Source organism: Stegostoma tigrinum, chromosome 27 (assembly GCF_030684315.1).
Source record: "Stegostoma tigrinum isolate sSteTig4 chromosome 27, sSteTig4.hap1, whole genome shotgun sequence".
NCBI classification, from domain to species: Eukaryota; Metazoa; Chordata; class Chondrichthyes; order Orectolobiformes; family Stegostomatidae; genus Stegostoma; species Stegostoma tigrinum.
In genome coordinates this window covers 46497109-46509297 of record NC_081380.1, presented here as the reverse complement: position 1 = coordinate 46509297, position 12189 = coordinate 46497109, and the positions used below count along the sequence as shown (strand labels likewise).

The 12189-nt window shown below is 56.5% G+C and overlaps 1 protein-coding gene across 1 annotated transcript in view; it reads right to left on the bottom strand.

Moving 5' to 3' along the window:
- slc43a2b (solute carrier family 43 member 2b) overlaps positions 1-11967 on the bottom strand; it is a 37163-nt gene extending 25196 nt beyond the window's left edge. The window contains exons 1-4 of the mRNA XM_059655338.1: positions 11726-11967; positions 9828-9883; positions 9664-9740; positions 2632-2724 (exon numbers count right to left, since the gene is read on the bottom strand). Of these exons, the coding sequence (XP_059511321.1) occupies positions 2632-2724; positions 9664-9740; positions 9828-9883; positions 11726-11967 (468 nt within the window). The remainder of the gene's footprint in view (positions 1-2631; positions 2725-9663; positions 9741-9827; positions 9884-11725) is intronic.
- Positions 11968-12189: the final 222 nt, after the last annotated feature.

Here is a 12189-nt window from a genome sequence, read left to right as displayed (position 1 = left end):
CAGCCCCCTCTAACGCCGCACACAACCCCCCCAAACGCCGCACACAGCCCCCTCTAACGCCGCACACAACCCCCCAAACGCCGCACACAGCCCCCTCTAACGCCGCACACAACCCCCCCCAACGCCGCACACAACCCTCCCAACACCGCACACAACCCCCCCTAACGCCGCACAAATCCCCACTAACGCCGCACACAACCCCCCCAAACGCCGCACACAGCCCCCTCTAACGCCGCACACAACCCCCCCCTAATGCCGCACACAACCCCCCCAACGCCGTACACAACCCCCCCAACGCCGTACACAACCCCCCCAACGCCGCACACAACCCCCCCTGACGCCGCACACAACCCCCCCTGACGCCGCACACAACCCCCACTAACGCCGCACACAACCCCCCCTTAACGCCGCACACAACCCTCCCCTGATGCCGCACACAACCCCCCCAACGCCGCACACAACCCCCCCTCTAACGCTGCACACATCCCCCTCTAACGCCGCACACAACCCCCCCTCTAACGCCGCACACAACCCCCTCTAACGCCGCACACAACCCCCCCCAACGCCGTACACAACCCCCTCTAACGCCGCACACAACCCCCTCTAACGCCGTACACAACTCCCCCTCTAGCGCCCTACACAACCCCCCCAACGCCATACACAAACTCCCCGCTAATGCCGTACACAACCCCCCTCTAACACCATACACAACTCCCCCTCTAACGCCGCACACAACCCCCCCTCTAATGCCATACACACCCCCCCTCCAATGCCGTACACAACCCCCCCAACGCCGCACACAACCCCCTCTAACGCCGCACACAACCCCCCCCAATGCCGCACACAACCCCCCCAACGCCACACACAACCCCCCTCTAACGCTGCACACAACCCCCCCAACGCCGTACACAACCCCCTCTAACACCGCACACAACCCCCTCTAATGCCGTACACAACTCCCCCTCTAGCGCCCTACACAACCCCCCCAACGCCATACACAAACCCACCGCTAACGCCGTACACAACCCCCCTCTAACACCATACACAACTCCCCCTCTAACGCTGCACACAACCCCCCCTCTAATGCCATACACACCCCCCCCTCCAATGCCGTACACAACCCCCCCAACGCGGTACACAACTCCCCATCTAACGCCGCACACAACCCCCCCTCTAACACTGCACACATCCCCCTCTAACGCCGCACACAACCCCCTCTAACGCCGCACACAACCCCCCCTCTAACGCCGCACACAACCCCCCCAACGCCGCACACAACCCCCTCTAACGCCGCACACAACCCCCCCAATGCCGCACATAACCCCCCCAACGCCGCACACAACCCCCCTCTAACGCCGCACACAACCCCCCCCAACGCCGTACACAACCCCCTCTAACGCCGCACACAACCCCCTCTAACGCCGTACACAACTCCCCCTCTAGCGCCCTACACAACCCCCCCAACGCCGTACACAAACCCCCCCTCTAACACCATACACAACTCCCCCTCTAACGCCGCACACAACCCCCCCTCTAATGCCATACACACCCCCGCTCCAATGCCGTACACAACCCCCCCAACGCGGTACACAACCCCCCAAGGCCATACACAACTCCCCCTAACGCCATACACAATTATCCCCAACGCCGTACACAACCCCCCCTCTAATGCCATACACAACCCCCGCCTAATGCCATACACAACCGCCCCGCTAATGCCGTACACAACCCTCCCCAACGCTGTACACAATCCCCCCCAATGCTGTACACAACCCGCCCCCCCATGCTGTACACAACACCACCCCCAACACTGTACACAACACCCCCCATACTGTACACAACACCCCCCCAACACTGTACACAACACTCCCAACACCGTACACAACACCCCCCCAATGCCGTACACAACACCCCCAACGCCATACACAAGCCCCCAAACCCAATAAAACCCCACCAATGCTGTACACAAGCCCCCAAACCCAATAAAACCCCCCTCAATGCCGTACATACCACCCCAACGCCGTACACAACCCCCCAAAGCTGTACACAACACCCCCCAATGCCGTACACAACACCCCCCAACGCCGTACACAACACCCACCCCAATGCCGTACACAACCCCCACCCCAATGCCGTACACAACCCCCACCCCAATGCCGTACACCACCCCCCCAACACCGTACACCACCCCCACCACAACGCCGTACCCTCCCAATGCCATACACCCCTCCAACACCATATACAACACCGCCCAACACCATACACAACACCCCCAACGCCGTACACAGCCACCCCCCAACACAGTACACAATCCCCCAGGCAGGGAGAGTGATGGGGGGAGGGACAGTGAGGGAGGGGAAGGAGAGTGAGGCGGGGGGAAGGGTGAGTGAGGGGTGGTGAGGGAGAGAGTGAGGGTGGGGAGGGAGAGAGTGAGGGGTGGGGAGGGAGAGAGTGAGGGGTGGGGAGGGAGAGAGTGAGGGGTGGGGAGGGAGAGTGAGGGGTGGGGAGGGAGAGTGAGGCGGGGGGGGAGGGACAGTGAGGGGGGGGAGGATAGTTGTGATGAAACATTCCCAATCCTGGCCATTCCTGCTGTCTCCCTCAGCCTCCGGAATGCCCACTTCCCATCCTCACCTTGATACCCGGGAATGTTACAGCTGATGAAGCGTACGAGCCAATCATGAGAGCGATGAAAGTCGATCGTAGATCCCCAAACATGTTCGGCAACTGAAAAGCAACCAGATCCAAATTGATCATCAATACTCCCCCGAAACATCCCCCCCCCATAAAAACACATAACACCGTGGACTCACTGAGACCCCTCCCCCATCCAACAACCCCTTCTCCTGCCAACACCCCCTACCCCTCCAACACCCCCCGCCAACACCTTCTTCCCCCTTCCAACACCCCCCTCCCCCGTCCAACAACGCCTTCCCCCGCCAGCCAACACCCCCCTCCCTCTCCAACACCCCCCGCCAACACCCCCCACCCCTCCAACACCCCCTGACCCCTCCAACACCCCCCGCCAACACCCCCTACCCCTCCAACATCCCCTCCCCCTCCAATGCCCCCTGCCAACACCTCCTTCCCCCGCCAACACCTCCTTCCCCCGTCCAACACCCCCCTCCCCCGTCCAACAACCCCTTCCCCGCCAGCCAACACCCCCCTACCCCTCCAACACTCCCTGCCAACATCCCCATTCCCCCCTCCAACAACACCTTCCCCCGCCAACATCCCACTACCCATCCAACACCCTCTGCCAACATCCCCCCTCCCCACACCACAAACACCCCCCCAACGTCACCCCCTTCCCCTTTCAACACCCCCCTCCAACACACCCTTCCTCCCACCAACAAACCCCTCCCCCACCACACCCCCACCTCCTTGCAAAACCCCCTAAAACACCCTCCATCCACCTCCAACACACCCCGCCAACACCTCCCCTCCCCACGCCAGCACACCCTGCCAACAGCCCCCTCCCCCTCCAACACTGCCCCCTCCCCCAGCCAACACCCCCCTCCTCTGGCAACATCCCCCCTCCCTCTGCCAACACGCCCCTCTCCCCTACACCAACACCCCCTTTCCCCCATGCCAACACCCTCCTCCCCCTTTCCATGCCAACACCCGCTCCTCCTCCTCCTCCCACTCCCCCTCCCCTGCCAACACGCCCCTGTCTCCTCCCCCTCCCTATCAGGGAGAGAATGAAGGGCCTTCTCCCTGGGACTCTGCTACATTCCCCTGAAACATCATCCCCCAAAACTGCTCGCATGCATCATCGTCACATTGCTGCTTGCGGGATCATACTCTGCGCAAGCCGGCTGCTCTACTTTGCATCAATACCATGGCACCTGCAATTCAAAGCTGTCCTCATTGGCCACAAAGCACTTGGAGATGGGGTGAAGTCACAGAAGGTGCTATATGAATGTAGGTCTTTCTGAGTTGTGCCTGGTTACTGGTTGATCAGTGGGGGGGTACAGTGGAGATGGATCTGTACTGAGTATAATGTTGGTGAGTGGGGTCAGGTGTTGGAGAGCAGGCTGCTATTTATGGGAGTGAAGGTACCCGAACTCACTGTCACACTCAGTCAATCAATCTCCTGAAAACACTGCTTTAGCACAAGCCCAGTCCCACTCAGCACTGCCCTTGTTCAATCTCACCTCCACTGAGCTCACGGTGCTACTGGGAACACAGCAAACAGTCTCAGTGCTAGGGTCTAGGCCTGAAGCATCAGCTTTTGTGCTCCTGAGATGCTGCTTGTCCTGCTGTGTTCATCCAGCTCCACACTTTATTATCTCGGATTCTCCAGCATCTGCAGTTCCCATTATCTCAGTGCTAGCACTTATTGCTAATCCCCAGAGCTGAGAGGTCACCTTGTTGCCTACTGATAACAATCTGTCCCCTCTGGGGTAATGTGTCGTCTCCCGGGTGTCTCAGTCAGTGACCCCCCCCCCTCCATCACCACTTCCTGAGACAGACGCTTACTGAACTGTAGAGTGAAGGTGAACCTGGCAGTGGGAGAGAATACTGTGATGCTCACCCCTCGACCTCTCTGGTCAGTGTGAGCAAGTTCTCCTGAGTGCACTATCACAGCATAATGCCTGGAAACACAGTGACAATCGAGCTGGATAGTTACCAGAGCACCCAGAGAGACCAGGGAACAGGGCAGGGACTGGACAAATGACTCGAAACATTTTACAGACATTAAATTGGATACAAGGATTAGAAACACAGAGGATACAATGCTGTAGGAGCTGCAGGAACACAGGGAGAGATGTGGGTGGCCAGGTGGGGGGGGGGCAGTGTACAAAAATCATTAAAGGTGTACAAATTAGGATAATGTTAATAATTATATGGAATTCCTGTATTTATTTAAAGGATACACGGATGACAGCCAGATCAATATATTAAGCATTCACTTGGTTTCTTTCCATTAGAACTCCATATGGAAACTGCACTGTCGGAGGGTCAGTGCTGAGGGAGTGGGCCCTGTCGGAGGGTCAGTGCTGAGGGCGTGGGCACTGTCGGAGGGTCAGTGCTGAGGGAGCGTCGCACTGTCGGAGGGTCAGTGCTGAGAGAGTGGGCACTGTCAGAGGGTCAGTGCTGAGGGAGCACACTGTCGGAGGGTTAGTGCTGAGAGAGTGGGCACTGTCAGAGGGTCAGTACTGAGGGAGTGCCGCACTGTTGGAGGGTCAGTGCTGAGGGAGCGTCGCACTGTCGGAGGGTCAGTGCTGAGGGAGTGGGCACTGTCGGAGGGTCAGTGCTGAGGGAGTGGGCACTGTCAGAGGGTCAGTGCTGAGGGCGTGGGCACTGTCAGAGGGTCAGTGCTGAGGGCGTGGGCACTGTCGGAGGGTCAGTGCTGAGGGAGCGCCGCACTGTCGGAGGGTCAGTGCTGAGGGAGTGGGCACTGTCGGAGGGTCAGCTTAAAGAATCCTAAAACATTGAGGAAATTGGTTTGGACCTGGGCTGCAATCTGATAGCTACATTGCTCACCATCACACTGCTGCTTGTGGGATCTTGCTATACTCAAAGTGGGTGGTGTGACTCCTACATTACAACGGTGGGGGGGGGGGGCATGCTGACAAACTCCAGTTGTGGTGCTCTGCTTTTGAATGTTTGGTGTGACTGGATGGAAGTGCGGGTCTCTCATTCACCCCTCCGCAGGGCAGTTTGATTGCCCTGTTACCAACATTAACAGCCCCCACCCCCTCCCCATTGCCCAATGTGCAGGGTCTCTGGGATCGTGTTGCGGTCTCCACCCAGCTGCGCCGGGCGGCATTCCCAGTGGGCACCAGCCTTGCGAGAGTCAGTTCCTGGGAGGGTGAAGCACAGAATTTTCCACAGGAGGGTTTGATGAGATGGAAAAGTACGGTGTTGAGCTTGTTGACAGCGCAGGGCGGGGAAGGAGCATCTGTACACAACACAGCTATCAGCAATAGTCACTGTGTCAACAGCCCAGCATCTGTCCACTCAACCCAACATGGAACCAGGCGAGGGGAAAGTCCACTGTCAGCTAGGGACAGAGAGAGAGAGGGAGGGAAGAGAGAGAGAGAGAGAGAGAGGGAGGAAGAGAGAGAGAGAGAGGGAGGAGGAGAGAGAGAGAGGGAGAGAGAGAGAGAGGGAGAGAGGGGGAGAGAGAGAGGGTGGAAGAGGGAGAGAGAGAGGGAGGAAGAGATAGAGAGAGAGGGAGGAAGAGGGAGAGAGAGAGAGAGGAAGAGAGAGAGAGAGGGAGGAAGAGAGGGGAGAGAGGGAGGAAGAGAGAGAGAGAGAGAGAGAGAGAGAGAGGAAGAGATAGAGAGAGTGAGGGAGGAAGGGGGGGGACAGAAAGAGAGAGAGAGAGGGAGGAAGAGAGAAAGGTGGAGCGAGAGAGAGAGAGGGAGAGGGAGGAGGAGGGAAAGAGAGAGAGGGAGGAAGAGAGAGAGATAGGGAGGGAGGAAGAGGGGGAGAGGGGGAAAGGGAGAGGGGGAGAGGGTGAGAGTGAGGGAGAGAGAGACAGAGAGAGACACACAGAGAGAGACACAGAGAGAGAGAGAGACACAGAGAGAGAGAGACACAGAGAGAGAGAGAGAGACAGAGAGAGAGAGAGAGACAGAAAGTAATGGTAAGGATAGGGAACTGTATCCCAGTGAGGGTCAGCACCTTCAGGAACTGTTTCCCAGTGAGAGTCAGCACCTTCAGGATCTGTATCCCAGTGAGGGTCAGCACCTTCAGGATCTGTATCCCAGTGAGGGTCAGCCCCTTCAGGAACTGTATCCCAGTGAGAGTCAGCACCTTCAGGATCTGTATCCCAGTGAGAGTCAGCCCCTTCAGGAACTGTATCCCAGTGAGGGTCAGCCCCTTCAGGATCTGTATCCCAGTGAGGGTCAGCCCCTTCAGGATCTGTATCCCAGTGAGGGTCAGCACCTTCAGGATCTGTATCCCAGTGAGGGTCAGCCCCTTCAGGAACTGTATCCCAGTGAGGGTCAGCCCCTTCAGGAACTGTATCCCAGTGAGGGTCAGCCCCTTCAGGATCTGTATCCCAGTGAGGGTCAGCCCCTTCAGGATCTGTATCCCAGTGAGGGTCAGCACCATCAGGAACTGCATCCCAGTGAGAGTCAGCCCCTTCAGGATCTGTATCCCAGTGAGAGTCAGCCCCTTCAGGAACTGTATCCCAATGAGGGTCAGCCCCTTCAGGATCTGTATCCCAGTGACAGTCAGCACCTTCAGGAACTGTATCCCAGTGAGAGTCAGCCCCTTCAGGATCTGTATCCCAGTGAGAGTCAGCCCCTTCAGGATCTGTATCCCAGTGAGGGTCAGCCCCTTCAGGAACTGTATCCCAGTGAGTGTCAGCGCCTTCAGGAACTGTATCCCAGTGAGAGTCAGCCCCTTCAGGATCTGTATCCCAGTGAGAGTCAGCCCCTTCAGGATCTGTATCCCAGTGAGGGTCAGCCCCTTCAGGATCTGTGTCCCAGTGAGGGTCAGCCCCTTCAGGAACTGTGTCCCAATGAGAATCAGCACCTTCGGGAACTGTATCCCAGTGAGAGTCAGCCCCTTCAGGATCTGGATCCCAGTGAGAGTCAGCCCCTTCAGGAACTGGATCCCAGTGAGGGTCAGCCCCTTCAGGATCTGTGTCCCAGTGAGGGTCAGCCCCTTCAGGAACTGTGTCCCAATGAGAATCAGCACCTTCGGGAACTGTATCCCAGTGAGAGTCAGCCCCTTCAGGATCTGGATCCCAGTGAGAGTCAGCCCCTTCAAGAACTGGATCCCAGTGAGGGTCAGCCCCTTCAGGATTTGTGTCCCAGTGAGGGTCAGCCCCTTCAGGAACTGTATCACAGTGAGAGTCAGCACCTTCAGGAACTGTATCCCAGTGAGAGTCTGCTCCTTCAGGATTTGTATCCCAGTGAGGGTCACCCCCTTCAGGAACTGTATCCCAATGAGAATCAGCACCTTCGGGAACTATATCCCAGTGAGAGTCGGCCCCTTCAGGATCTGGATCCCAGTGAGAGTCAGCCCCTTCAGGAACTGGATCCCTGTGAGGGTCACCCCCTTCAGGATCTGTGTCCCAGTGAGGGTCACCCCCTTCAGGAACTGTATCCCAGTGAGAGTCAGCACCTTCAGGAACTGTATCCCAGTGAGAGTCTGCTCCTTCAGGAATTGTATCCCAGTGAGGGTCACCCCCTTCAGGAACTGTATCCCATTGAGAGTCAGCACCTTCAGGATCTGTGTCCCAGTGAGAGTCAGCCCCTTCAGGATCTGTATCCCAGTGAGAGTCAGCCCCTTCAGGATCTGTATCCCAGTGAGGGTCAGCCCCTTCAGGAACTGTATCCCAGTGAGTGTCAGCGCCTTCAGGATCTGTATCCCAGTGAGGGTCAGCGCCTTCAGGAACTGTATCCCAGTGAGAGTCAGCCCCTTCAGGATCTGTATCCCAGTGAGAGTCAGCCCCTTCAGGAACTGTGTCCCAGTGAGGGTCAGCCCCTTCAGGAACTGTGTCCCAATGAGAGTCAGCACCTTCGGGAACTGTATCCCAGTGAGAGTCAGCCCCTTCAGGATCTGGATCCCAGTGAGAGTCAGCCCCTTCAGGAACTGTATCCCAGTGAGGGTCAGCCCCTTCAGGATCTGTGTCCCAGTGAGGCTCCCCCCGTTCAGGAACTGTATCACAGTGAGAGTCAGCACCTTCAGGAACTGTATCCCAGTGAGAGTCTGCTCCTTCAGGAATTGTATCCCAGTGAGGGTCACCCCCTTCAGGAACTGTATCCCATTGAGAGTCAGCACCTTCAGGATCTGTGTCCCAGTGAGGGTCAGCACCTTCAGGAACTGTATCCCAGTGTGAGTCAGCCCCTTCAGGATCTGTATCCCAGTGAGAGTCAGCCCCTTCAGGAACTGTATCCCAGTGAGAGTCGGCACCTTCAGGAACTGTATCCCAGTGAGAGTCAGCCCCTTCAGGATCTGTGTCCCAGTGAGGGTCAGCACCTTCAGGAACTGTATCCCATTGAAAGTCAGCACCTTCAGCATCTGTGTCCCAGGCAGAGTCAGCACCTTCAGGAACTGTATCCCAGTGAGAGTCAGGACCTTCAGGATCTGTATCCCAGTGAGGGTCAGCCCCTTCAGGAACTGTATCCCAGTGAGAGTCAGCACCTTCAGGAACTGTATCCCAGTGAGGGTCAGCCCCTTCAGGAACTGTATCCCAGTGAGAGTCAGCTCCTTCAGGATCTGTATCCCAGTGAGAGTCAGCCCCTTCAGGAACTATATCCCTGTGAGAGTCAGCTCCTTCAGGATCTGTATCCCAGTGAGGGTCAGCCCCTTCAGGAACTGTATCCCAGTGAGAGTCAGCACCTTCAGGAACTGTATCCCAGTGAGGGTCAGCCCCTTCAGGAACTGTATCCCAGTGAGAGTCAGCTCCTTCAGGATCTGTATCCCAGTGAGAGTCAGCCCCTTCAGGAACTATATCCCTGTGAGAGTCAGCTCCTTCAGGATCTGTATCCCAGTGAGGGTCAGCACCTTCGGGAACTGTATCCCAATAAGGGTCAGCACCTTCGGGAACTGTATCCCAATAAGGGTCAGCCCCTTCGGGAAGCTGATACTGAGTGAAGGACTGAACTCGACAACCGCTGCACTAATATACAATGTTGTTTCGGGGAGCGGACCCCGGGTTTGAAGTGGCCGACCAATTGAGTGTGAGTACAGTCTTACCGTGAGAGAGGTGAAGGTCATACACATCCCTCCAAATCCGTTCAGGGCCAGCGCAATGAAAATCAGAACGGACAGATCTGGAAAGAGAGGAGGGAGAATGGATTTAGAGTGGATCCTGGCGCTGGCTGGGTGGTTGTGAGCTGGAACATTCACTGTGTACTCACCATCAGGGTTACTGGCCCCATAGGCGATCAGCAGACAGGACAGAGCAAAGCAGGTGCTGGAACACAGAATAAACAGCATGGTCAGCCGGCAACCCAGCCAATCAACCCCTGCCAATCTGCCCACCGTCATCATTATTACCCCCAGCCCTGCTCCCCCTCCCATCCCCCAAACCCTTGCCCTCACTCCACCTCTTTCCCGAGCCCTCCCTCCCTGCGTTATTCCCTCCAATTCGCGCTCTCTTTGTTCGGTGCTGTGTAAGTGCGTCTGGCTCTGAATGGGCATTCACTACTGGTGTCAGCACTGAGCCCGCGTCACAGAAACTGGCTATTCACCCCTTCGAGCCTGCGCTGTCATTCAATACAATCGTGGCTGACTGGACACTTCCCTGTTCTGTACCCACCCCACCATGACCCCGTACCCCTCTGGGAATCAGAAACCTGTCAATCTTGACCTTAGGCAGACTCACAGACTGAGCTTCCGCAGCTCTCTGAGGTAGACCATTCCAAAAAGTTCACCACCTTCTGAGGGAACACACTTCTCCCCAGCTCAGACATTAGTGCTATACTCCTTTCTATTAAATACGGTGTCAGCTGGCTTTAGACTCCCCACCCCCAGGGGATAACTTCCTACCTGCATCTATCCTGTCCCTCCCTTTCAACCATCCTGCAAGTTTCAGTCAGATCACCTCTCATTCCTCAAAACCCCAGAGAATACAGGCCCAGTCTCTCTCTGTAGGACAGCCCCTCCATCCCGGGAATGAGTCTGGAAACATTTCTGCACTCTCGCTATAGCAGTCATTCCTGAGGTAAGGAAACCCACGTAGCCCAGCTTTCCTGGTGCAGTCTAACCAAATGCCCACAGGAAGGAGCTGAGACCTTCCACAGTTGAAGGGCAGATATATATTTACTGCGTTAACACCCCGCAGAAAGACCTGGATCAGAGACCAGGTGGGGTGGTATGGGGGGTAGGGGTTGGGAGAGGCATCCTCACTGAAGTCTTGGGAGTCCATGATGCTCCCCACGTCATCCTTGTACAGCAGTGATTTCTACGCACAGTCATGGTCCTGACAGAATTACCGCCAGGGTACAGCAATGGGAACTCAGTCTTGGGATCTGCTGCTCATCCCAAGAAGTGCTGAGCTGGTGCAGGGCTTCCCACTTGGCTCTCTGGTGCTATTTCAGAGGGTATTTAAGAGTCACCGACGTTGCTGTGGGCCTGGGGTCACAGGTAGGCCAGTCCGGCAGATTTCCCTCCCAGAAGGGATGCACAGTTTTTGTGGCCTGATAGAATTCTAAATCCAGCAGGATCTGAGCTGACCTCCTTGACCTGTCCATCTTCCCTGGACTGACCTATCCCGTCTCTACCTCCCCACCTATACTCTCCTCTCCACCTATCTTCTTTTCTCTCCATCTTCGGTCCGCCTCCCCCTCTCTCCTTATTTATTCCAGAACCCTCACCCCATCCCCCTCTTTGATGAAGGGTCTAGGCCCGAAACGTCAGCTTTTGTGCTCCTGAGATGCTGCTTGGCCTGCTGTGTTCATCCAGCTTCACACTTTGTTATCTCTGAGCTGACCTTCTCTGGATTGTTCTCCGAGGTATGTGAAACACCCCCAAGGGTTTATACTATGGCCCTGGGCAGTGGTTTAAAGTGACGTGGACGGGGAGTCAAAATATTGTCTGACTGACCCGTTCAGAGAGGTCATGAAAGAACCCTGGAGGAGGTGGGGTTTGAAACAGGTTCTCCTGGCTCAGAGGTACAGACGCAACCATTGCACAGCAAGAGCCTGGATGGAATCTGCTCTAAATTTGTATATCGCCCTTGAGCAGCTGCTGCATGGATCTTCTCAGCATAGCTCCAGATTTCAGAGGGTTGCTGGCAACACTGGGAGGCACTGACCTGCCAATCAGACGCAGTTTTCTTGGGCCATACTTGTCCATGGCGATGCCAAGGGGCAGTGAGATGGCACTGAGCAGGAAGGACCCAACAGTGAACGCCAAGTTCAACATCTCATCCTGGTCCTTACAGATGAGCCAGCCGTTCATCCTCAGCACAAGTTCTGGGTCAGTTGCGTTGTGTTCTCCCGAGCTGCTGTTGGTGACATTTGCTGAAAGAGGGGAACACAAAAATGAGAATCTCATGACAAGCTGCAGATTCTAATCCATTCATTATCAGGGTCCACTCTGACGCTCACTCAGAGACACCCTCCCCTCATGTAGAGAGACGCAGTTACAACATTCAACTCTGAGGGAGAGCCGCACTGTCGGAGGGTTAGTGCTGAGGGAGCGCCGCACTGTCGGAGGGTCAGTGCTGAGGGAGTGGGCACTGTCGGAGGGTCAGTGCTGAGGGAGCGCCGCACTGTC